Here is a 26,867-nt window from a genome sequence, read left to right as displayed (position 1 = left end):
GAGATGCAAATGAGAGCAGAATCCTCTGGAGAATCTCTTGGGGGACTATTCCCTGACACACTTAAAAAATGGAATTCTGAAGTTTGTAGCAAGTTTGAATAAAGGAAAAAATAAATAAACCAGCAAGTACTGGTAAGATCATTGTGTGTTCATGTCCAAGAGGAGCAAATAGCAAATGTTACTGTCAGAGATGGGCAGAGCCCCAAGATCCCTGCAGTGGCCCAGCACAGGCATCCACATGGGAACCAAGGGCACAGGTCACAACAAAGGGCTCAACAGCCAGTGCCTCGATTAAGGCTTGGCTGTACAGTTTTAATGCTGCATACTAATTGTAGACTCAAGTTTTAAGTCATCAAGATCAGAGTTTTATTTAAATGGCCACTGAACCTGCTTCTCCTCCTCGGCCTGTGTCAGGCCATGCGCCGGAGCTGCTCCCAAGAGCCAGATCTCTGCTGAGCACCAACATCTTTACACTGCTCCTCCCCACCTTTAAACCCCACAAACAAAACAAAAAACTCCCTTGTCTGGAACGTATTTTTCCCCACTAGCTCAGATTTCCTCAAGATTCACTGACTCATTTGTCTGTCCAGCCCTGGCAGAGTTTTATCTGCAGGGTATGAACTCCTCTGCCTACTGGTAAAGCAAACTGGAACTTCCAGGAATTCAGTAACATGAGACTCTTCCAAAGAGAATTTTCACTGATGGGTGCTAAAGGGTAACTGGGAAAGGAGTTAAAAGGAAATTCAGATGAACAAAGGCCCATTAAGAAAATCCACATAAATGAGGACTAAATCCCCATAGCAACAGGCTGATATGAATGGATTCTTTTCTTATGAAACTTTACTGGAGTTCTGCATTACTCAGGAGGACTGAGTGAAGGGCTGCTGGTGTTCCTAACACTGCTGAACAGGACTTTGAAGATAAGCCTACTTCTGTATTCTGTCAGCAGCAGTCAGCACAAATTTTAAGGGCTGTGTCACAAACAAACATCTCCTTGTGGACCTGGTAAGTTAGTTTGGGTTGAGAACTGCTTTGCTGCTTTCTCAAAGTGATATAACTATGAAAAAACATTAAACAAAATGTCTTTCACCCTTCTTATCTATATGATAACAAACCTAGCTGTGTACTCACTCAACCTGCTGGCCACACTGTTCCCAGTATGCCCAGTATGCCATTTGCCATGGTACCAGTGTGGTGCTGGCCTGGACTCAGCTCTCTGGTGATTCTCATGATCACTTGTGGGAGGATATTTAACATCAGTTCTTCTGTTTGCCACCCTAAGTCAAGCCCAGCCTTGCCCCTGGTAAGCCTCTCTACCATTTCCATCAGGAAACCTTCCCAAGCCCTCAAGTTCTCCAGCTGCTTTCCTCAGGCTACACAGGGAAGAAAGAAGACCTGGAAATGCCCACTCTGTGCATTCATGGGCAGCCCCTGGAGGACAGCCTCAGTCTTCCTTCCTGAGCAGAAATGTCACAGATCTCGTAACCTTCTTGTGTTGCTCAGAGCAATAGGCCTTCAGCACCTGAATTTTAAGCCTCAAAGTCCACACAGTAAACAGGCTGCAACTGTCAAGTGTGCACATAAATGCTGCCTCGTTCCTTGCCCCATTCTCCAGTTCTAATCCACATCTACCTCTACTACCTCCACCTGTACCATGCTAAACTCACTGAGCAGTACAGACTGCAAAACACACCTCAGTGAGAGCTGCATGACTCACCTGAAAGACACTGTACACAGCAGCTCAGATACTGCTGAATTAACAAGAGCAAAAAACACCAAGCAATTGAAAAAAAAAACCAAAAAAAAAAACCAACAAAAAAAAAACAACAAAACCAAAACATCCCCTTTACAATTTTTTTTTTTTTAAATGAAAACTGGTTTTATGTCTTTACTACTACTGGATAATGATGGCCCACTGCCACCAGCCATCAAACAGCTACAGCATTTCACTGCCTCCCTTTTGTAGGTATGGAATTTCTCTGCGCTCACACAGTCCATGGAACTGCAGCCTAACAGGATGTGCATCCCAGATTTTAAACCCCTGCCTTGACACGCAGCTTCCCTCTCCTGTAACTCTGTGATGCCAGTAAGACCCATGACCTGCAAGAAGAGACCCTGTCCAGCCCAGGACGGCCAAGTCTGCTCCCTGACCCCTGCAGAGACTGCAGGCCCACTGCCAGGGCAGCCCTGGGAAGGCAGTGCCCGTGTCCCCAGCCTACCTTGACGGTGGGGAAGCCCTGCTGCGTGCGGTCCTTGACGGAGCCCCGGCTGCCCTCGGTCAGGTAGCGAGCCCTGTGCTGGGTCTCCGGCTGCACCATGATCTTCAGCTCCTTCCCCTCACTCTTAGTCGGGTACTGACCACACAACATTGGGGTCTTCTTCCCTCCAGCTCCCTTCTGGTTCTCTGATGCTCTGAGAAGTCAAAACACACCATCGAGAAGATGTGAGAAGCAGCTCCCCGGTAAAAACACTCCAAATCACAGAAAAGCTAAAAAGGAAAAGAGCGCGCATTAACTGCTGGAAGGTTTGTAGTTGGGAGCAAACTTTGGGACTCTCTTTCTGCCAGAGGAGACCTGCAGGATGAAGAGGAATGGTGCTTCCCTGCCTCCTCCATCCAGAGCACATGGGAACTGCTTTTCAGAGAGCAAACATAAAGGAAGGGAAAAGCAATTAGCATTAACCGATGTTAACGAACAGAAGGCAGCTCATAACCTGCTTTTTCAGAGTCTATGACACAGCCTGAACAAGCTGTTTTGCTGCTGTGACAAACACACACGTACACACACACTGGATGGATTTAAGGTTAAATGACACTTCTTTAAACAGGAAAATAGCCTCATGCCTGTCTCCACCTCAAATTGTACATCCATGCAAACTCCAGCTCCGACTGCTGTCTAAACAGAGTGACCAATTTATGCTAAAACCTAATTAGCTATTGTAAAAGCTCTGGCATAATTGCACCAATGTTAAATCAGTGTATGCACAAGGCCTTTCTTTCCAGGAGCGTCCCATAAGATGTAGTGGCTTGTTCTCAGTTCCATAATTAAAACCAGGATGAAGGAGCCTTCCCAAGTCTAGCAGCACATGAGACATTTTGTGTTCCCTTTAGAGCACAGTGGGAAATAACCCTTGATCCTACTCAGACCAGGATTTGGTAACGAACCTGAAGACCAAGAAACTCCTTTCCCACTAGGAAATGTGAATGTACCACAGTACATGATGCAGGCAGGAAAAGGGCTCCATGATTCATGCAAATGTCATATTCTTTCTTCCTAGGAAAACATGGTTTCTAACAGCTAATGCCTGGGAAGCAGTTTTAAATAACAAGTGTGATTGTTTAAAAAAGAAATTCCATTTCAACATGCAAGTTATTGAAGCAATTTATCCAGGATTTTCTCCTTCTCAAAAAGGATGAAAACTGCTTTTTTTTTCTTTGCCACTGCACGAGGCTCTCACTGACCTGGAGCTGGGGTGATCCAGCTCTTCTCACCTACCAGATGACAAACACGAGGCAGCCCTTTCCTAGAGCTCCTGCTGAGCACAGGGCAGCCCCTGGACACAGCCCTGCCCCAGCCCTGTGGGGCCTGGCCCTGCTGTGCTGCTCCTTTTCCTGCCCAGGAAAGGCTGGCCACTTTGCCCCCCACATCTCACAGCCCTAAAGCCATGGAATCACAGCAGAGGGTGGGTTGGGAGAGACCTTTAGAGATCACCCAGTGCCACCCCTGCCATGGCAGGGACACATTCCACTGTCCCAGGTGCTCCGAGCCCTGTCCTGGCCTTGGGCACTGCCAGGGATCCAGGGGCAGCCACAGCTGCTCTGGGCACCTGTGCCAGGGCCACCCACCCTCCCTTTAAAAAACTTCCTCCTTTGACCTACACTGAATCAACACTCTTAGTTTAAAACCATCACTCTTTGCCTAATGCAACACATCCTATTTGTCATACTCTTATTTTCATTTAAGCCTTTTTCTTAAGCCATCCAAAACCTTTCACTACACATAAAAAAGGGTTAAAATAGACAGAGTTGGTGCTTTGGATGACTTCCATTTCCATTTTCTCTCCATGAAGATTAAGCACTTCACTGTGGACAGACCAGGCACTGCCCTGGCTGCCTTCAATACTCATCCTCAACCAGTACCCAGCAGAGGCAGGAACTACATAAAAATTAGCATAAAATCCTGCAAAATAATATTAATACCATCTTATAATAAAACTATCTTCCTGCCAAGCAGTCCTGATTACTCTGCTCAGTGTAGCCACTGGGGAGACTGGGATATAGTTGAATTTTGAAGGGAAATGTTGGAGAGCTGGCCATCAAAATGAAATTCACCTTTACCACTCCCAATGCCACGATTCAGCAGTGACATTCAATATCCTTAAATCCCAACTACCTTAACTATCAGCATATTAATGTATTATCATTATCATATTTATGCAGAGAGATGCTTCTCACAATTATTTTGGTCTTTTCTCTAGAAACTTAACCATTACTTCCAATCAACCAGCCGTGCCACGATTCAGCAGTGACATTAACACTGAGCTCTCCAGAACAATATCCTTAAATCCCAACTACCTTAACTATCAGCATATTAATGTATTATCATTATCATATTTATGCAGAGAGATGCTTCTCACAATTATTTTGGTCTTTTCTCTAGAAACTTAACCATTACTTCCAATCAACCAGCCAAAGCTGGATGCAACTTAAAACCTTCACCAGATTTCTCAGTGGTCTTTCTCAAAATAGAGGATGAACCACTTAATGCATCCTTTCAATTAATGAATACATTTTAATTCAGTTTATTCATACTGCAAGTATTCACACCTGTACATTTCACACACATGTATTAACCTGACTGTTACCAGACAAAATATCCCTAATCTAGCACTTCTGGTTTTTTAAAGGAATAAATGTAAGTGGCAAATCCTATGAATCTACTCAAACAGATCTCCTGAGGAGTTTGGCCCGGTCCTGTTGACAGGGCAGACCTGAAAGTGAGACCACAGAAACCTGAGTCTCTGCCCTGAACCACCACCAATTCATCCACTTCTAAAAAGGCTTTCACAAATTCCAAGTTTCCACAGGAATATATTCTTTCTCTTCCTGGCTTTTAACAACAACTGTCTCTTTAGGGGCAAATGCCATTTCCATTCACCACGGAGCACAGCAGTTTTCCTTGCTCTTTTCTTTAAGCCAAAAGTAAATGAACTCCCTTGGCTGAGCTCCACCAGGCTGGGAAGTTTTAAGAACTCCAGTCACTACGGTGACCCAGATTTGTAAGGCCAAGTCTCCATATTTCAATGGCAAAATTAAGTTTTCCAAGACCTTGGCACTTCTCATCCCAGAGCATTTACTCCCAAGGATGGTTCTGCTACCTGGGAGTTTTCCTGCAGTTCAGTCTGGCCTGAGACACATCAGGAAAAATATTCCACCTTCTTCCCCTCTGCACTCACAGACCCCACGGATTTCCCTGCTCAGCCCAGTGTTTTTGGGGAAATCTTATTCTGTTTTCAGACTGAGATCTCACATATTCTTTCAGAGTTTACAAAACCTTCCTGAGACCACACTTACAGTGGCACAGTTCTCATCCTTCCATCAAGCTTCTCCTTCTGTAAGGGCAAGCCTGGTCCCTCGGAGCTGGGGGAGGCACCTTCCTCATTCCAAGCTGCCCGGGGTCTACCAGGTACTAATATTTCACTTTATGACCACGAATTTTGGCTGGTGAAAACCCCGAGGCCAGAGGCCACCATGCCCAGGAAGAGAAGCACACTCAGGACATGTTCTCAGAACTGCTTTTCACAGTGAAATTTTAAGTATGGAACTGCACTGACCCTGGGAATACAGACTCCAGGCTCTTTCCCTTTGGGATATGAGAAGTTCATCATCTTTGCCATCAGTCAAATTTTAATATTCACCGTTGCTGTGATGAACGTCAGAACGTACTGCAAGCACAGACATAAAAGTGAAACCAAAATGCACTCCTGCCCCCAAAAAAGCCCGAAATAAAAGAGCCAAATCTATCCGTTTGACCACTTTAAAAGTACTAAAGAAGCAAAAAGTTAAAAAACAAAAGAAAAAAAGAAATGTATCAACACACTCTTGCAAACTGATGGAATTGTCCTCTTTAAGCAGCTACTGGAATGCATTTAGTGAACAGTGTGAAGTGGGAGATGAGGGGCCACCACCCAGGCGTGCCCACGCAGACACACGCACACGACCCAGAAGCACAGAGAGAAACAGCATTAGAGATTTATTTCTGAAAAAATCAAATACAGAAGTGAATTCACATGGAAAAACCAAAAACTGGTTCACCATATTGTCTTAACATTTCATAAAAAAGTAAAGCAAGTGATAATTTAAATGCTGAGAAATCCTAATGAGACATTAACCGTTAGCTTGTACTCCCATCCCTGTCTCTATCTGACAAATAGAGCAGCAGGTGAAGTGTACAGACTGAAATCCTCACACAAAATCCTGCAAAAAAACATTCAGGGTACACCAACTCCACTCTGCCTTTCTTTTTAAATACATTTTCATTGCCATTTTATAAACGGAATTGTGTGGCCTTTAGGGAATTTCACTTAAAGAACAGATGAGCTCATCAGCGCTGCATTTAATTGCTGCAGGAAAGTTTAGTTTTATCTTCTAAATAAAGATTAACAAGTCTAATTAGAATTTATCACAGAATCATGGAGTGGTTTGTGTTGAAAGGGACCTTCAAGAGATCCAGTTCCACCCCTGCCACGGGCAGGGACAACTTCCACTATCTCAGGCTGCTCCAAGCCCTTACGTCCAAGCTGGCCTTGGACACTTCCAGGGATCCAGGGGCAGCCACAATTTCTGGGGGCAGGAAGAGCTTATCCTGGGCTAGGACATGGCAGGGACAGCAGAGAACAGAGGGGTTGATGTGAGAACCTAAGCAGAACATTTGCCGGGGCACTTTTATTAAGTTGGGTTTACATACGGAGATAGAATGTTTTTTCTTTAAAAAAAAAAAAAAGCAAAAAAAAAAAAAAAAAAAAGCAGATACCAACCCATTTCCTGCTTTTGAGTTGCTTTTGCTGTCCGTGCTGAGCTGAGAAAGGACATAGTGAGGCGCTTTGGCACTGTCGGCATCAAAGATATCCATGTTGGACTCTTCGCAATCTCGGCGTTTGATCCCTGGCCTCTGCTTTGGGTTGCGCTTGCGCGATTTACGTGGCACCTCAGTGTTATCATTGTAGGAACTGGTACTCATGTTACTGAAGTTGGAGGGTGAATCCTCCATCCACATACTGCAGCTCTGTTCTGACTCCAATCCACAGCCCTCATCCTGGCAGGACATCCGGCTGTTGTCCAGCAAGTCCTCGGGAGGTGGCGAGATGTACAGGACAGTGTGGCGCTTCGGCGTGGCCGCGTGCTGCTGGGCTGTGTTACTGGTTATCTGCTGCTCACTTACCCCTCGGGTACTTACCCCCACGGCCGCGGAGCAGCTCTCCACTTGCATAGCCTTGCTGTCGGTGACTGAGGTAGAGTAAATGGTAGGGCTGGAAGAGGTGGTAAAGGAGCTGCAAGCACCGCCCATGGAGGAAGAGGAGGGAGCTGAAGAAGCATCTGCGGTGTACAATTCACAAGTAAATACAGGACCCGTGGCGGGGCGTGCGCTGGCTATAGCAGTCCCAGTGAGATCAAGGTGATTTAGGAACCGATTGCTTTCCCCCAAGAAATGTTTGGAATTTGGTTCGGTTTTGGAATGGAAGTGCTTAAAGCAACACAGCCTAGCCAATGCTTTGGAAATGTCCAAACAAGTCTTAGCACGATCCACTGTGATCGAATTTTTTTTACGACTTAACGTTAATTCATACAAATGGCTGCGAGTAAACAGAGCTTTCATTGCCTCAGCTGGACTAATTATTGGTGTAGAAGCCATTTCGTCTAAAATAGCCCCAAAGCAAAGTGCTTATAATCCACATTCGATGCCAATTAAACAATTTATTGTTGGAAATTTTTAATTTTTTTTTTTTTGAAAAGATGGGACTGTGCTTAGCCACAAAATATTAAAATAAGTTTCTAACCTATGAAGCAGAGAACTACAGGTCATTTTTAATGCAGACACTCCCTGCTTCAGAGGCAAATCCTGGAATAAAAATATGAGAAAATAAATGAGAAAAAGAGCTGCTGATTATTCCATCATAAATGAGAAATAAAATATAAAATCAACTGAGTTGGTAGGCAAAATGGAACTGGTATCAGTCACTATGAGCGAGCTGTTGATTTTGAAGGTTCAAAAGAGGGATGAATTATCTGTGTTGGAGACACGCTGATCCAAGGACTGGGAATTTCTGTGATTTGACTTCTTCAGTCACTGGGACCAATTTCTCTAAGACTTCATTGGTCCCTTCCACAGACATGGCTTGGGACAGACCTCTGAAAAATGCACATTAAACAGGAGATTTCCATCACTGTGACTGCAACTTCTGCAGAGGTCCCAGAGCTCAATTTGGTTTAGAATCATGAAAATTATTACACCAAACCCCCGAAGATTTCTGGAGAACACCACTGAAAAATTTTAATGGACAAATCAATGGAATATATAAGTTAAATATCCCAGAGGAAGCAGGCCATTCAAACATATGTGTTTATTTCAGTCAGCTGTAGCTCACTGAGGAATAACTGAATTTTATAGTCAGATTTTAGCTTTCTGTGGGGAGACCCTGTTTTCTGTATTTCTGCACTGCCACCCACACCTGATAAACCAGAAGCACTGAAATAATCTAATTTTGGAAACAAATTGTACATTAAATATATACGTAACAATACAGTTTGTTTGTTCAGCTACTTACTGCTGTCACACAGGTAATCTCTATTACTAAAAGGAACATGATGTTTTCCTTTTTGCTGCTTGGGATTTTTTAAAAATCCAAAATATTACAACAGTCTCTCGAGTCTAATTAAGAGATTCAGAGACTGCTGAACTATTCTACACAGTTTTAGCTACTTAAAAATAATAGAATCAAGCACATTCAGTCATGATACATACATTAAATTAACAGTAAAACTCAGCCAACTTGCCTATACTGGGAATTACGGGGAGTATCAATGACTGATAATAAAGAACTTTTCAACCATTACTGTTTCCTACAGCTTTCCTGTGCTAAATAAATGTAAAAGCAAACTTACATTGCTTCAGACTGTCAAATTTAGAGGTCATTAGTTTATCAATAAACTACCCTGCCCTCCCTGAGCCTCCCAGTGAAGCAGGAGCAGCTGAATGATACCAGTTCCATTTTCCAGCTTGTTCTTTGGCAAATACAGTGGCTGAAATTGGAAAAATTCAGTCACTTTGCATTCCAATTTAAAGGCAAATTTCTCCTTTCTATATCATGCATTAATTCAATGCTTCTTTCAAAAACATTTACAGGATTGGCAAGAACTATCAAATCTAGATATTCATTTCAGTGACAATATTTAGGAGCTGATTTGCAGCCACTTTGAGTTGAGACAGCCCGTTGCTATTTGGGATGTTTTGGTCGAGAGGATTGGTTTCCATCCATCATTTACACCTCCAGAGAAGCAGAAGCGTGCCCAGGGACCCCTGGGGCACAGGAGCTGCAGGGCTGGGGGCTGGATGCCAGGATTTGCCCCGGGAAAGGCCAGAAATGAATTCGGGAAGAGCCCGAGGCAGCGTGGGCAGTCGGGGTCTGTGGGACAGGGACTCAGACCATGGAATCTTTACACACATGGAACAGGCAGCAGGGCTTCGACTGCAGGACTCCTCCTCCAACAGATTAATATCACATTTAGCTTTTCACATCAATCCTGGGAGTGTAAGGAAACCTTGGACACTCCAGGCTCAGCTCTGCGTGGGCCACGTACACCAAGCACTGGGCTCAGCTGGTGCTTCAGTGCATCTCCTGGCCAGGAATGCAAAACCTGCACTTTTCCCTCACTTTCCTAGGGAAAAAAATAAATATATCACTGAACCAAATGCTTTTCAAAGCTAAAAGAGCTGGTGATGGTAGTGTTGTTTTAGGGTGCAGCATTGTGAAATATTATCATTATTGCAATATCATCATCATTGCTCTCCAAAACAATTTCTCCTCCTTTCTTTTTCTAGAAGTTAAAAGCACTTATATGTATAAATATGTGTATGTGGGCTTTTATACTTTTAAAAAGTAAATAAACATTGACACTTATAAATTGGTCACGCTCTCCTCCATTTACCAGAGATGCCCCTGTGTAACGATTAGATTTAAGATCAGATTTTGGAAATAAACCCAAATTGAACAGTAATGGCAAGAAAACCTCTCTTTAGCCTTATATAATAAATTAATGCCATTACTATCCATAAATAAAGTATGATAAATATTACAGCAAAAGGAATAGACTGGCTGTATTGGAACAGTCAAATACACAGATTTAAAAACTTTTGGGGGCATAAATTAGAAAAATTAGTAATTGCTTCAGTAACATTTTAAGTTATGAAAATACTAAGAAACAGTGAAATCTGTGTTTTCTCAGAGTATGCAGGCCTTGAGCCAACTCATCTTCCTTTGAACTAATAAATAAACTGGGTCAATCAAATAAGAATTCACCACGTTACTGCAATGAATAAACAGTGCTTTACATGGCTCCCATTTGGGTCCATCATTTTATTCCAAAGCCAGTGACATTTGTACCTGACACCCAAAAGAGAGTTCTTGGATGAACATGCTGCATTTTGGAACATAAGTAATTCAGTAATTTTAACTTGTGTTGCTTTACAAGGTGAGAGCACACACACACCTTCCCCAGCTTTGAGCATTCCTTTTATTTTACTTTCTTCAGACACATATTAATGGGCAAGGGCACAGGTGGCTCACGGTTTGCAATTTAACAGTGCGTGCAATGACAAATACATATCTGTATTTTTAAGTGAGTAGGTACATTTTGAAGTAGAAGACTGAATGTATTTCATTTAACACAGTCTCAAAATCAAACTTGCTTTCAGAGCAAGGACACTGAACAGAAGCCAAGAGCTTATCATGGCAAGTGTGCAGCCTCAGGACTAGAAATTAAATGTGCATCAGCATCACAAGGTGGGGTTTTTTCTCCTTTTTTACATAAAAATCAAGAGAAAAGAATATTCCACATTACAGCAACTGAGATCACTGTTGAAACTAAACCTCCTGAATCTCCTCACTGCCATCACTGTTACATCAAAGGGAGCTGGAAGAAGTAATTCAGATTTTATGCCTCTGCTACAAGTTTTTCCTCCCTAAGAGAGGCAAAATTTTATCAACCAGTGCACAAGGACTGAAAGTAAGGGAGCACATGGCAGAGAGTGTCCCTGGGAGCAAACCAGGGCAGGCTTTTTCTTTTTAGCACCAAAAAAACAAAGAAAATTTATGACCTCCTGCGTTAGCAACCAAGGCAATGACATATTTTCTATATCCTATTCTCCTGTGAAGTCAAACAAGGCATTCAGCCTCTAAAAAAAAGATCTGGAAAGGCAGGAGAGAGAAAAAAATCACTACTTGGCATTAAGGGAGTCTTTTTAGGTAACATCTCTGTGGAGCCAATTCTGAAATCCTTGTTCACTCTTTTCAAATACCCTTAAATACAACAAGGATTACCAAGTCCTCACACAGAAACAGTGTCCTGATGACTTTGCTTTTTAATTGCAAAAGCAAGTCATTTCCCAGACTGGAAATCTTAAGATTATAAAGACAAATAAACTGAAGATATTTTTGGTTTCACAAGTTTTCCAGCCACCTGTGCAGGGACAGCCAGGACAAGCAAAAAGCCATTAAAGAGCTAAGTTTTTTTCTCAGAGCCTCCTCTGCACTCCAGGGTACCCTCTATGTTCTGTGCAGAAACAAGTGTCAAAAATGAAAACTCACCCACAGGGTGAGGATTAGCTGGTGCATAAGCTTAGTATGTGAAGTATAACTTTTATTAAATGTGTTGATTTATCTAACATGTCATGTCCTTGGTAAGATTTTTTTTAATGTTAATTGGTTTATTTTAACCCCTGGACACAGAAGAACAATTTCAGGACAGACCCAGAAGGAAACTGCAAAATTTCCACCATTAACCTTTGTGTTGTCAAAGGTTTCAAAGGTAAAACCCAGAACTTACAAAGTGGCTGCAAACCTGCTTTCAACACCTCACATGCCAAACTTGGGGTTCTACTTTTCTTCTTCTTGTATTACTGATGTCAAAAACTTTTCCAAAAAGCTTAGTTTCAAATCAGTATCAATCCACTATTCAGAAATAAACAAAAAAAAAAATTTAAAAAAAAATTTTAAAAAAGAAAGAAAGAAAAGAGACTTATGAAGAAGTCTGAAAACAAGACCGACCTATACCCTGGGTGAGATTGGATGGGTTAAGTGTCTCTGGCACTATTTGTCTTCACTATTGACAGACACTGTCACACAACCCACCACTCGATGCCTGTCTCTGAATGGCGAAGCTAGAATGCAAGTTAAGTGTATTAATAGAGAAAAAAACTAGCATCCCAGCAAATATCATAAAGCAATCCAATTCACCAGTTATTAAACACACTCAGATTCAAGATAGGTAGGTTAATTTAATTTACATTAAGCCCAACAGTGTAAATTCCCCTTTACATTCCCATGCTGACCCAAGCAGTGTATTATTATATTTTGGGTAAACACATCAATCAATGGTTTTGTTATGACTCCCATTATTCAATTAACACTCAAGTTTAGGTATCTAAGGAGGACTTTTGTTAGTGGCTCACACACACCAATGATGGATCTCAGATCCTTCCCACTCAGTGCAAAAGCTGATTCCAAGCAAGCAGAACTCTGGGACCCACAGCTGCTCTCTCCAAGCCCTGCCTGCCCCCCCTGAGCTCCTCCCCAGCTCCCTCCAGGAGAGGTCAGCATGGGTGGATCTGGCCAAGAACACCTCAACTCAAGAAACAGACTATTTTATCTTTTAGATACAGGGGTGGGCTTTCCCTAAGAAGGCAAGAACTGCTCTTGGCCTTCACGATGCTGCTACAGAAGGAGGTGCCCAAGCAGTGGCACAATAGGATTGTTCTCGCCCCTCACAGACTTGGCTTTCCATTATTCTTTATGGAACAGGGAATTCTCCTGCCACAAAGTAGTTCTCAAGTCTTTCTGACCTAATAACAGCCGCCATTTAATGCAAGAAATTGCTGTAAGAAGAAACCTCACAGAATGATCAAACAGTTTCTGTTTGATTGAACAGTTCTAGAAAATTGGATGTACTGACTGTATGAAATCCATGAAGACTGAAAACAAATTTAGAGAAATAGATGTGAAGTTGACGTGAAATTCATGAAGACTGAAAGCATACAATTTAGGAAAAAGAGATGAACTAGACATGAACACCAATATAAATGTGGAATTCTAAGGAAGATCATGGGGCAGGAAGGCCCTCAACACACACAACTCCATACATCTGGAATATTCCAACTCAGTTTAGAGAGAACACACATACAATGTTTCCACAAAATGGAAACCGTAAGAAAAATCGTTATCTCTGGCATTTCCCAGCAATGTTGTCCCACCAGAAGACCCTCTGGAATGATGAAGGAACCTCTCCAAGCTAAGCTGAATGTCATCACGACCTGGCCTCTCCAGACTGGGCTCCACCACGGCTCCCTTGGGCCATGAACTTCCAGGAGAAACACAAAGCCATGCACAGGAGCAGGAGGGTGAGCTTTGAACAAACCTCAGGGTCTGCTTGAAGCTCATTGTGTCAGAAAGAACTATCTGACTCGGGACTGCAGCAAGCAGGCTGCAGACAGAAATCCCCGGAAGACATCCTCCTGGAAATGACAGGAAGGCATTTCCAACTGGGAGGGCGGTGGGAAGAGGAAGGGAAAAGCCTACAAAGAAATGGAAGTTTTTACAGGCATCGGAGACCAACTACAAAGAAGAATCTTTTTTTCTGCTCATTTGTTTACAACGTGCAATCGTAAGCCCAGGATAAGAGAACTGGGGACAGCACTGAGATCCCCTTTGAAATGTCTGGTAATTATTTCTGTACCAACAGGAAAAACTGACTAATGACACCAGGAAGGATGATAACTGAACAAAATATTTTCAGTAAAAATAAAAATTAAGAAGGCTGAGAAGCCACTCAGGGAAAACTAAACCAAAACAAACCCATCTCCATATCGAGGCTTCAGCAGAATCTTCCACTGGAGAAGGAAAAAGTCTTATTTTGGCAGCAGCAAACATGACCCCTTAGTGCCCAATCTCTACCCTACAGGCAATGCAGGTATCTTTATCTGTGCCTCTAAAGCAGCAACTCCAAATCAAAGACTTATTTTCATAATGAAAATGACCAAAGATGCTCATGGCAACACTTCAATTACCACTCCAATCAAAAAAAAGCCCAATTACGTCTGTTTGGGCAAGTAGATTGTCCCTTTAATTAAAAATAAGTACAAAAAGAAGCATAAAATCGATCACAAAAAGATAAAGTTCACCATTTAGCCACAATTTTCCTAGGATGTAATCACAGGCTCTTGGGAGCCAGAAGAATTCACTACCTCACATATTTACTGTATCCCAGTATGGAGAATGCAAAAGAAGAGATCTGTAAACACATTTCAGTAGCACAAACCCTGCTCCCCTTCTGCTGCAGCAAGAACACCACTCTGGAGAATTCCACTGGACACTAAGAACTGGAAACCAGACAGCAATACAAAAAATATGGAAATATATATATTTGCCTCTGTGGGAAATGGAAAGCAGCTTGAGAGATCATCAACAAGATGAAGCATCTCATTCCAAGTTTTGCTGCAGGAAGAACAAGGGATGGTGAGAAGGGAAGTGAGTTTCTGTAACAGTTCACTGAGGTTCAGAAGGGTCGAGCATTCCTGGCACTGGAGATAGAAGATGAAAAAGCAACACTCATTTCAAGAAAATGGTTGAAAATACTCCTGATCATCCCCCAAAGACAAGAGCCATGTGCTACCTACAAGCTGGAAAGACACCTTTGAGAAAGGACATAAATTGGCAGAGTGAATTTTGAGCGTTTTAAGGTTCAAGGTGTCTTGATCAACACCAAAAATTGTTCAGGCTTTCAGAACCAAGTGAGAGACTCGAGCATCGCTCCTCGCAACTGGAGCTCACCAACACCGTGCAGGAGCACTGGGAAAGCTTCAGGGACATTTATTTCATGTACAATCTCCAGGCAGAGCACACAATGACATTTCTCAGCATGACACCCTCATGCATTTCCAGAATCTGGAGATGATTCATATTTAATGTGTTTATGGTGCTGCACCAGGCAAAATCCTCCTTTTCCTGTCCCCTGAACAAAGACACTGGAATTCAAGTAGCAAGCACAGAGAATGGTTTCCAGGGGTAAAAACAGATCTGTTCCCTCCCTTCTGTTTTCCAGAAGAACTACAGAATTAGAAGCTTGAGATAGCAGCTCAAAATCCCAGAGTTCTATGAAATCACACTTGTCTGATATTCAGAGTGGGTAATGCCTCTTATGTCTGGATTAATGAATAGCAAATACACATTTATTAACAAAGTAATGAAAATCCAATCAGCAACATTCCATTTTCATATTCTTACAACTGTTCTGTAAATCATAAAATAAATTTCCAAATGGAAGAAGAACTAGAAGTCTGTCACTGCGAGGTCATCACTGCTAAAACCAGCCTATCCTGCTCCTCCAAAAAAACCAGGAGTTAACTGCAGCAGTATTTCCAACCTACAATATGATTTATATGGGACAAAACCCCACAGCAAGGTGACAAAAAAGCCTTGAGTAAGCTGAATTTCAGCCAGATATTGCCTTACTTTGTGTTTCAGGAAGCAGAGAACAAGCTGTGTGAACTACTAGAGGAGTAGGAAAAAGCTCTGAAAACTTTGGATCAATCCCTGTCAAGGAATCCTCTCATTATCCAGAGTAATCAGATCTGTAGCAGAATTCTACATGGTGTGTCTAGCTGTTCAAATTAGCCCTTCCTTTTAAAAACAAGAGTAAATGAGATGACATACAGCCTTATGCAGACTGAACTATCATTTCCCTCTCATTCCTAAAAAAGGAGGTTTTAAGGCAAGTAAGACCAGACCAAAAAAAAAAAATAGAAAGACTTACACAAAACAAGGGGAAAATTTCAGATACAGAACAAGAGGTTGCCAGTCTTTCCTCCTTACCCTGCTCCTGTACAGCATCAGCTCCCCAAAGATCTGCCTACAGTCTGCTATTAAACATTTGATCAATGCAAATGATAGTCAATCTTAATCTTTTTAAATGTAAGTGTAAAGTGTATGATTGTTTCCCTGTACAAGCACCTGGTTTGCACAAAGCCCAGGATAAATCTCCTGTAAAAAAACCCCAGCCAGACCTCTCATTACTACTTATGGCAGGGTAACAGACTGAAAGTGTGGTGGCAGCTTCTCAAAGATGCTGCACAGAGCCTACAACAATTAAAGAAAACAGTAAACCACCCTTTTCTCTACCAAGGGGGTACAGCTACAGGAAGAACACAGAACGTGCCACATCCAAACCAGCAATGGAAACAAAACAGGTCTTTGCTCCTCTGCAGGTTTGTCTTGTTGGGTGGTGCAGTTTAAACAGAATTTTTAACAACTGCCACTCCAGGCCCTTGTCCCAAGACCCTCTCCAGGTCTCCTGGAGCCCCTCTGGGCACTGCAAGAGCTCTGAAGTCACCCTGGACCCTTCCCTTCTCCATGCTGAACAATCAGCCTCTGTGACCCTCTGTGGTCTCTGACATTGAAGAGTGTTGATAAGTGAATGATCAGGTCATCTTTCAGTTTTAACAAGAAGCCTCAACGTGAATTTTTAAAGGTTTTCATTCCAGAAACTTGTGCTGCAGTTTAACCCAAACACACCTAAAGAATGCATCTCAGGTTTTTTAAAGGATCTGGACTGGCTGTTTGGCAGATGCCAAATACCTGGAGGCAACAGACTTTTAGTTCCATTCAAGTTTAAGTCTTTTCTGTTAGGTACAGAATTAATTAGCAGTTCAGGCTTGTCTGTGGATTTAGAGTGTAACAGGGTTTGTGGGCTGTTTTTGTTCAGTTGTTTTGAGGATACAAGTTTCTACAAGATTTGGTTGCTGCTGTCTATGAACCAAACCCATCATTAAGCACCTTGACTTTAGAAACAGATGCCCAAATTATTTTTTTAGTAAGTGATATAAAAACATCAAATCCTTTTGATATAATAGAAGCATCAAATTCTTTCAATGAGCAAGTTCCACTGTGCACAGTTAAATCCACAGGTTCTCAGGAGAGGTCTGGCAAAACATGAATGGTGAGCAGTGCTGTAAAGTTTCTCTGACAAACCTACAACCACTTGAGGCTCTGATCAGGATTCCAGGACCATGCAAATCTGGGAAACGTTCTCACACAAACATTTAATGCATATGAACTTGGAGAGAGAGAAACAGGAATAATGCAGCTATCTGAATCCTCACCCTATAACCATTTTTTCCTCAAACAAAAATTTAATGCCAATTAGGAAAGTGGAACATGACCATGTAAGAAACACAGGGATCAATTTATTAAAAAAAAAACCCCTATCCAGTGAAGGGAGACACATCTATAATGGGCAAAATTATCTTTTTTCCCCATTGCACAGATGTGTACTAATATTTACAAGTTACTGACAAGAATCCCAGATGCAAGCTAACACTGAGCCTAATATCCCAAATCAAAGCTTTGCCCTTAGATCCTCACTTTTTTAGGTTTACTGAAGATCAGTGAGAGTCTTTAAAGTCTAGAACATGGCTGGGAATAAGAAAAGGATGCAGATTAAAAGGTCATGCCTCTTTTTGGTATGTTGTCAATTAGAAAAATAACTACACTGGTCATTTACAGAGTTCCAGCTGATATGCATTGTATCCTCATGTATTTGAGGACCTTCTACCACATCACAGTAGAGATGTGTGTGAAAGGAGTTTAAATACTACACTTCCTCAGGCCCCAATGGAAAATATGACCTTTTCTTCCTGCTCACATTTTGGTAACAGCTTCATGGCCCAAAATGTCATCTCCCATTCCATTTTTATCCTAACTAGAATCCACTGGTTTACAGTCAGTCAGCATTTTGCCTCAGTTCCAAACAGGGATTTATTCCCCTGGAAGACAGAGTGCATTCTAGGAGTTAATTGCCTGTGTGGCATAACAGAATAAAGGAACAGCCAATTTATTGCTTATGGAGATGCATATATGAAACACAGCAACCTCAACATAAAATACCTGACGCTTTTGATCACCCAGCTGAACTACACCACCTACTTTCACTCTCCTAGAATGAACTCTGTTACTTCTCCACAAGCTCTTTTTTACACTCAGAACTTTGCCAGCACTGTTCATGTTGGCCAGAACATCACAAACCTTAAGAAAACACCAGAATAAAGGAGAGTCCTTACCAGCAGCAACTACAGCTGGAGGCGGCGAACCGGCCTCACCGCCGCTTGTTTGGCTCATGGATGCTATGGATGTTTCTCTGGAAGGTGGTAACTGCAGCTCCTTTGGGAGAAGGTCATAGACAGATTCTGTGGAACAAAAAGAACTTGATCAAAATGTCACCCGTGTTCTACACAAGAAAAGAAATAATATTTTTGCCTAAAAGATATGAACTATAACCCAACCCTTTCAGAACCTTTGGGAAAAGTTACAGTAAGTGCTTGGAAATAACAGCATGGAAGAAAGTTATTTCAGAAAACAAACAAACATTAAGATGCACATTCTGAAGACCGAAACAAAGGACACAAACTTGTTCAAACAAAGAAATAATTCATGAACTTCCAGAGAAACTGTTCTCATCCAGAATGAAGGGCTGAGGGCAGCACATCACGTGGGAATCTGAGACAAACCTGTTTTCAGAATTCCAACTGTGCAACTGACTTCCTAAGGAAAAAAAGCCTAATTTAGCACCATGACCCTAACAACATCCTATGGAGTCTTAGAATCACAGACTGGATTTGGGTGGGAAGCAACTTTAAAGGCCATCCTGCTCCACCCCTGCCATGGCAGGGACCCCTTCTGCTGTCCCAGGCTGCTCCAAGCCCCATCCAGCCTGGCCTTGGGCACTGCCAGGGATCCAGGGGCAGCCACAGCTGCTCTGGGCACCTGTGCCAGGGCCTGCCCACCCTCCCAGGCAAGAATTCATTCCCAATATCCTATTTAACCCTGATCTCTGGCAGTGGGAGCCATTCCCTGTGTCCTGTCCCTCCATCCCTTGTCCCCAGTCCCTCTCCAGCTCTCCTGGAGCCCCTTTGGGTGCTGGAAGGGTTCCAAGGTCTCCCCTGGAGCCTTCTCTTCTCCAGGTGAAGACCCCCAGCTCTCCCAGCCTGGCTCCAGAAGCAAGGGGCTCCAGCCCATGGATCAATGACCTCCTCAGAGCTTGCTCCAACAGCTCCATGTCTTCGCTGTGTCGTATTAACCCCGTGGGTTTGATCTCTCTTCCTCCTTGTGTGTTACCCAGGAGACCTCCTAAGGTTCCCTCCTAAGAGCTTGCTCCATCCTCTTGCAGTCACAGCTCTCAGGTTAATTCCAGCCTCCTGTACACCTGCAGCCTTAGGTGTGCTCACCAGGGGTTTCAGGACAGAGGCTGGCTGTCGTATTTCAGATCACATTTCAAGTAACTTGGTCTTTATCAATGAAGCATGAAATTAAAGATTTGCTCTTAATGGTCTTGTGATCTTTGGGAATGCGCTTTAATTCAAATCTGGCTTTTCCTTCCCTCCTTCTTTATCATATTGTTGGAATTATTCACAAAGATTAGAATTGTGCTGCTTGTGGATTACTGCAAAAATCATGTGCTCCCTGAGAAAAAATTATCCTGTGGGAGTCTTGGATGTAAGCATACCTCTAAAGCAAAAGGCTTGACAGAACCTTCGCCACACTGGAGAGTCAAAAATAAATTTCTTAAACAAAAAAATCCCCAAGAATCAGCCCAAAGAGACAAGCTCTCAATTACCCAGGAACTTGGGGTTTGGAAAGGAGCTTTTGTAGTCAACCCTGAATACAGTATGTGTCATGACAGATGATTATGACAATTCACTCCTCTCAAAGGATTTCTTGAGGAGAAAGAAACGGAAGCATGTGTATATATTCAACTTACACATGAAATATAAAGTGTTCTGTAGTTACCTGCAGACACACACCGTTGCAATCCCTCATTCTGGAGCCCCTCACTAAACATTTTGAGTAGCAGCAGCCCTGAATGTCTGCCTGTGATTTTCCTGTCCTGCTACAGGTAGAAGTGCCAGTGCCAGCTGGAGTAAAGGCTGGTGCTCACTTACAAGGGCTTGTACAAACTGCTGCACTCATCTCTGAGGAAAAGCAAATGCAGCTGCTCCTTGTAGTACAACAGGAGCAAAAGTGAGAACAAGTGTTACCTTCCAATCCCTTCCAAACCATTCTGTGAATCTATGAACTCATGGCAGAAGGTGATGGTCAAATCCAAGCTTTCAGAAGAAAAACAACTCTCCTGGCTTTTCTTGCATCAGATGCAGCTTCACAGTGTAAAACACATTGTTTCTGAACTGCAGTTCAACACTTTCCAGAGGAATCCCAAGGGCCTGGGTACCTTTAAGAACTTCTACTGCCACAAACCTACTCCACACACATCAGACTTCAAATGAAACTTTGTGTTTTCACCTAAACACAGGCCAGTGTTTATATATGCTGAACTATAAATAGCATTAAAGCAAAAACTGACAAATTCCAGAAACATGAGAGTTGTTGCACGGAAACTAATTCTTGCCCAGAGGATACAGCTCCCCCCGTGCCTCACACTGTCCCAAGAGCTGAAGCTAAGCTCAGCCCCTCTCCATCACCACATTTCAGATGTGTGCACTCACCAATACTGAGAACACGAAACTCCCTGCTAGAATTTTACGTTGATTCATGCAGAAAACACCCACTAAAGGGAAAGGCTGCTGCAGAAATGCAGCATTACATTTGGAGGTAAAAATAGCATTTCAGCATCATTACGTATTTCTACATAATTAGTGAGAAAAAAAATGTGTAGACAGAATTCCTGCTTCCAGCAGCCAGCACTGAATCAGTGAGGAAGTTCAAGCTGTCTGACAGCACTAAGTGTCCTGTAATTTATTGCTGATTTCAATTCATTTTCAAATACATTGGTTGATCCCAAATTTCTAGGGTTTTTTTCCTGGAAGTAGCTCCATTTATACCCAACATTTAAACACATTTTCTCTCTCCCTACAGGAAGCAAGGAACATGTGTTTCAGGATTAGTGTTATTATGAAATATAAACAAGATAACACACAAACCAGATAACCAAACGCTAGTGAACAGCCCGAAGTCCCACACAGTCATTTCCCGACACAAATCCTCACCTGTTAATCAGTTATTAGACATTATCTACAGTAAACTTCCAAATCTCTTATCTTGCCTCAAAATATCTTGCCTAGACAAGCCCAGCTTCACAAATTCTCCTCCCAAAACCAAGGACACACAGGGACAGGCAGATTTACAAAAAGTATTTTAAGTGTCAAATTTCTTCAACTGCCCTTTATCCGATTATCCTGCCCTTATAATCTCTCATCAGAGATCAGCTGCTTGGAACTTTGATCTTCCTGCCAGTTGTACTGACAGTCCAGAAAATTCTATTTCACATGGTTATATGGACCAGAACCACACCAAATGTGGGATCAGGATGCAACAACACAGCACTTGGAATGGGGAAAGAGAAGATGTTGTTGTGTACTAGTTGGACCTGCACACAAGATTCTGAATTTATATATTAGTAAAAACTAATCAAGAAATTTAGGAAGGAATTTTTCACTGTGAGGGTGGGCAGGCCCTGGCACAGGTGCCCAGAGCAGCTGTGGCTGCCCCTGGATCCCTGGCAGTGCCCAAGGCCAGGCTGGGGCTTGGAGCACCCTGGGATAGTGGGAGGTGTCCCTGCCATGCCAGGGGTGGGATGGATGGGTTTTGAGGCCCTTCCAATCCAAACCACTCCAGGCCTCTCTGGAATTGGGTCATTTCAAGTTAAAACAACTGCACAAAAGGTGTCTGTGGCAGGGCGCACACATGACCACCAGTCCACACAAAATACACCCTTGGGTCAACACGGACCTGGATCAGTCCCAGCAGCTGGTGACAGGATCTCTGTCTTCCAGGGGGAGAGGAGAGGCCTTGGAAAGATTCAGGAAAGATAATGCTGAGAAGGTACAAAAAACAGTGTGTGAATCTGATGTGGTGATGGTGCAGCAGGAGTGCAAAAGGCTGGTGGCTCGTGATGGCAAACCAAGGTCCTTCACTTCCTCTTTTACTCACTTCCCCTCAGTGCACACACAAAGTTACCCTTTTCTAGGAATGATTTTGGTTTTCTGCACACAACCTAACCAGGCTGAGTCACAGACCTGGGCCTACAGCAAAGTCTGAGTGCTCAGCCATCCCCACCAGCAGCAAACACCTCTGGAATTCCGAGCCCATCCTCATCCTCACAGCACCAAGGGACCTTTCAGAAACACAGCACACCTTGTGACCTGCAACATCACATTCCTCCTCACTCACCAGCATGCTGTGATTCCATTTAAACTTTACTCCTAGGAACAGAGCAATTAAGCTTACAGGAGCAAAGAGAATACAACACAACTGCTTCCTGTGTGGGAATGCTGAGACAACTCCACATTCTGTGAGGAGCTTGGACGTGCCCCATACAAAGCCCTGCTTTTCCCAAAGAGTAGGTATTCCCAGCATGGGGAGTGTTCTCCCCCCTCATGGAAAAAGTCTGCTGTAAAGCAGAAAACCAAGTACTCAAGGATCCTCTATTCCACCACATGCAGCACCTTCTTCCTTTGGGTCATGAATCCTCCATGACTTTCTGGCTGCACCTACACAGACTGAAATGTCTGCACAGAATAAAAACTGATTTCTAGAAATTGAGTGCCCTGTTATCTTGTGCTGTGCTAGTACTGGCTCAGGGTGTTACAGAACCTCTCTGTCCTCAAACTTCTGTGACACAAATTGAATTGAGATCCTTCTGGCTGGCTGACCAAATTGCTGCTACCTGTAACTCGGCACCTGGCGATGCTGGGAGCATAGAGCCAAGGAAAAGAGCAGAGAATACCCAATTCCAATGTTTAAAACAACAGCAGCTCATTCACGAGGAATGCAGACATCCTCACTTTGCCAGGACCTCCAAACACTTTAAACATTATGGAATTTTCTTTACATACAGAAAAGATACCCCTAAGCTTTGCTACTCCATACCAAAAGCTAAGCCATGTTACCTGGCACTGCCACAGCTGGAAGCCAAGCCACAAACCTGACAGAGAAGTTTGCTCTGGCCTGCAGGCAGGTGAGGCCATAACTAATGCAGAGAGCCCTGGCTGCAGGCATCTCCAACTCCATCACTTCTCCAGGCTGCTCCCAGGCCCAGCCTTGAGGAGGCTGCTGGAATCCAGCCCCAGCTCTCCTCCATCTCAGCAGTGTCTGTCCCACCACTCATGGGACTTCACCCCTGTAAGGCTCCTCCAGCAGCACCCCTCCAATCCCCACCCCTGGACTCACAGGTAATGACAGGTTTCCTGCTCCACAGAAATCATGTGCAGAGCAAGATCAATACATGGGAGAAGATGAGAACCACAGGAATTACCAGCACTAGCAGCAGACTCGGGGCATTTTCCACTTGCTGCTGACATTTTTGCCCTTAAGGAAAGGCACATCCTGGAAATCCCTTACCACTTCCATGACCTCATGAACAGCAGCCAAGTTAATCCTTGTCTTTAATAAGCTCCCTGCACTGAATGGCTGCCCATTTGATCCCCACTGATACTCCTCTCCTCAACATGGTTTAATACCCGCACAGATTTGGCTGCTTCTTCCAAAGCCATTTCCTTGCTGCAGCACATGACAGTCACACCAGAGATTAGACAAAACCTTGGTGTCCTCCTCTAATCAGCTGGCAGCATCGGAGCAGAAATCTCTTCTAATGATGTTCACTAAGCTGATCAAAAAAACAAGAAAGCAAACAGGCCAAGAGAGATGTTTATATGGAACTGAGATTAAAAAACAATTAGAAATCATGAAGAAGCAAGTAGCCTCTGCTACACAGGGGAGGTCAATGAAGTGAAGTGAGCACTGGTGCTCAGCAAATTAAAGAAACTATAAAGGAAAAATAACAGTATCCATATTCCACCTCACCCCCCCACAGGGATCAAATTCAGTTTCAGAGCTCCCGCACACATATAAAGGTCCTATGATGCTAATCTAAGACACAGTTTTGGGCTAAACCTGTATTACCAAGGCTCCAAATGTCAGATTGTCACTCCTCACTCCAAAGGCTGCTGCATTTTAATGAAACAGTACGTGTGATTTAACATATTTCAGAAACTTTTGTGGGTAAGGGATGCTAAAACCAGAATCTACTCTAGGCCTAAAAAATACAGGCCCTGTGCCAGAAGACCTTGTGGTTGGTTTATCTGTTTATCCTGAAGTTCAGTTCTACTCAGAATTTCAGTGTCCATAACCACCACAGCTTAGTGGATGACCTTATTGGAGGCCACTGATTCCATCACAATATCTTAGTGCACAGAGAGTTTTTAGAGAATGATGAAGGAATGGGGGAGCTCTAAATAGTCAAAATCTAATCAAAGCTTCACTTTGTTAAAAGACATTCATATCACATGGCCCTCAGGGATTTTTCTGTACACAAAAGGGTGTGGGAAGACTTTGAAGCAGATTACTTTGCCCATCAGGAAGAGCCTGTAAGAGCCAGTGAGGAACCCCCTGGCTCTTCACCCCAAGACAAACAGGTTTTCCTACAGACCCCAGGAACAGCATTGCCTGAGTATGTTTGGTAATTACAACACAGAACTCAGAGAATCACAGAATCCTGGAATGGTTTGGGTGGGAAGGGACCTTAATGCACATCTCACTAAACCCCCAGCCACGGGCAGGGACACCTTCCGCTGTCCCAGATGCTCCCAGCCCTGTCCAACCTGGCCCTGGGCACTGCCAGGGATCCAGGGGCAGCCACAGCTGCTCTGGGCACCTGTGCCAGGGCCTGCCCACCCTCACAGGGAAGAATTTCTTCCCAATACCACAAGAGAATTCAGGATACATTTCAGAAGACTTGGGCCACCCCACTAGAGAGAGTTCACATCTCACAGCTGGGCTGCTCTCCCTTCCTCAAGGCTGAACCGGGAGAAGCAACCTCAGGACCCACCGGAGTAACTCCTGCAGTGGAAATCCCACCCTTCAGGATTTGGGTGAGCAGACAAAACTGCTCCTCCAGCTGCTTTGAGACAGCACACCCATAACCCCTGAGAGGGAAGGACAGGGAATCTGTCCCCAGCCCACGGAACGTTTCAGGCCCTGAGACGGCAATGCCGATAACACGGCTGGCACCCGGCACGGGGCACCCGGCACTGGGACAGCGTGGATGGAAGCCAAAGGAGGATAACAAGGATTCAGTAAGAAGCTCAACAGAGGAAGCTCTGAGAGTCTGAGAAAGGAAACTAGGAGAGAGACAAAGCTCAGTGCATAAACCAGAAGAGAAACAGACTGAGACAGGCACAGCCCAGACAGATCAGTGACCACTAAAGCACTTCCTACTTCAGTGCCGAGGGTTTGTTGTTGTTGAGGTTTGGGCTTTTTCCTTTTTCTTTGTTTGGTTGGTTTTTCTGAGTACTCCTTAGGTGATCCAAACTCTCACTTGCAGAAGTGAGAATCACCCATGACAACTCCAGGCCACGGCAGTTCTGCTTAAGGGACAGCAGAGATTTTTATATTATGAAGTTACAAGCAAAAAGATTTGGAAGATGGAAAGAACACAGAACAAAGAGTAAATCAGCTTTTGTTCTGTATCTGTCAAAAGAGGATTTATGACAGTCTGTAATATGTCCTACTCCTGCATTTCCTAACACCTTTGCAACTTCAGTGATTTAGCATCACAAGCTTGGCAGCAGAGAAAACAAGTCCTGAAAACAGGTTTAGGTTTCACACAGAATAAAAAGGAAGGACCCTGCTTGAGCATACACGGAATAGATAAAATACTGCAACTGTTCAAAGAATCACAGAATCACTAAGGTTGGGAGAGATCTTTAAGAACACCAAGTGTTAACACAGTACTACCAAGTCCCACTGAACCACAGAGATATACATTTGGAAGGGATTTTGGGAAGAAATCCTTCCCTGTGAGGGTGGGGAGGTCCTGGCACAGGTGCCCAGAGCAGCTGTGGCTGCCCCTGGATCCCTGGCAGTGCCCCAGGCCAGGCTGGACAGGGCTTGGGACAGCAGAAGGTGTCCCTGCCATGGCAGAGGTGGAACAGGATGAGCTTTAAGGTCCCTTCCCACCCAAACCATGCTAGGATTCTGTGACACTTGTGACATTCTGTGACATAACTGCATGGCAAAAGCCAGAGAGCAAGAAGCAGCCCATAGACAGTGAGGCTGAGCAGGAGGAGAACAGACACCCTAAAATATTTTACAGTAACTGGTCTAATCACTCCTATTTTTGCAAGAGTTGAAGCTGAGTTGTAGTAAGATCATAACTCACAAGACTCCCAGTCCTATCTGCCTTACCCCAGCGCCAAACCCACCAGGTTACACTTACTACAACACTGATTTTATTTCATATTTCTGAGTATGTCTCAATACAATTAAACAAAGGACTCAATAAAAATTTAGCATGCAACCGAAAACATGTAAGGACTAATTAGCACGCTCTTCCTAATTTCCCAACGCTGCCCATGGATTTCCACACAGCTGTCAGATGCAGGTCTGTCACCAGAGACTTGTCATGCTGTCCTGACAGAGGAAACTAACTGCAGAGCTCTGTTCCCTCTCAGTGCCACGCCACCCGTGATGGTGGAGCAGGGAAAGACTGGAAGCACTCCTGTTATTGTCGGCCCTGGCAGGGCTAGATTGCT

The 26,867-nt window shown here is 43.6% G+C and overlaps 1 protein-coding gene across 6 annotated transcripts in view; it reads right to left on the bottom strand.

Annotated features, from left to right (window-relative positions):
• NFAT5 (nuclear factor of activated T cells 5) overlaps positions 1-18,510 on the bottom strand; it is a 36,380-nt gene extending 17,870 nt beyond the window's left edge. For 5 of the 6 annotated variants that reach the window (XM_041400694.1, XM_041400695.1, XM_041400698.1 and 2 more), the window contains exons 1-3: positions 18,384-18,510; positions 7,036-7,594; positions 2,220-2,412 (exon numbers count right to left, since the gene is read on the bottom strand). In XM_041400694.1, the coding sequence (XP_041256628.1) occupies positions 2,220-2,412; positions 7,036-7,594; positions 18,384-18,441 (810 nt within the window). In that variant the 5' untranslated portion in view covers positions 18,442-18,510. Of the gene's footprint in view, positions 1-2,219; positions 2,413-7,035; positions 7,595-8,055; positions 8,118-18,383 lie in introns of all 6 variants that reach the window. The other variant, XM_041400700.1, reaches the window with a different exon arrangement.
• Between the last annotated feature and the right edge of the window lie 8,357 nt (positions 18,511-26,867).

This window comes from Onychostruthus taczanowskii, unplaced genomic scaffold (assembly GCF_017590055.1).
Source record: "Onychostruthus taczanowskii isolate IOZ18803 unplaced genomic scaffold, ASM1759005v1 scaffold18, whole genome shotgun sequence".
Taxonomy (NCBI): Eukaryota; Metazoa; Chordata; class Aves; order Passeriformes; family Passeridae; genus Onychostruthus; species Onychostruthus taczanowskii.
The sequence above is the reverse complement of the archived record's forward strand: the minus strand, read 5'-3'. Positions and strand labels throughout refer to the sequence as shown.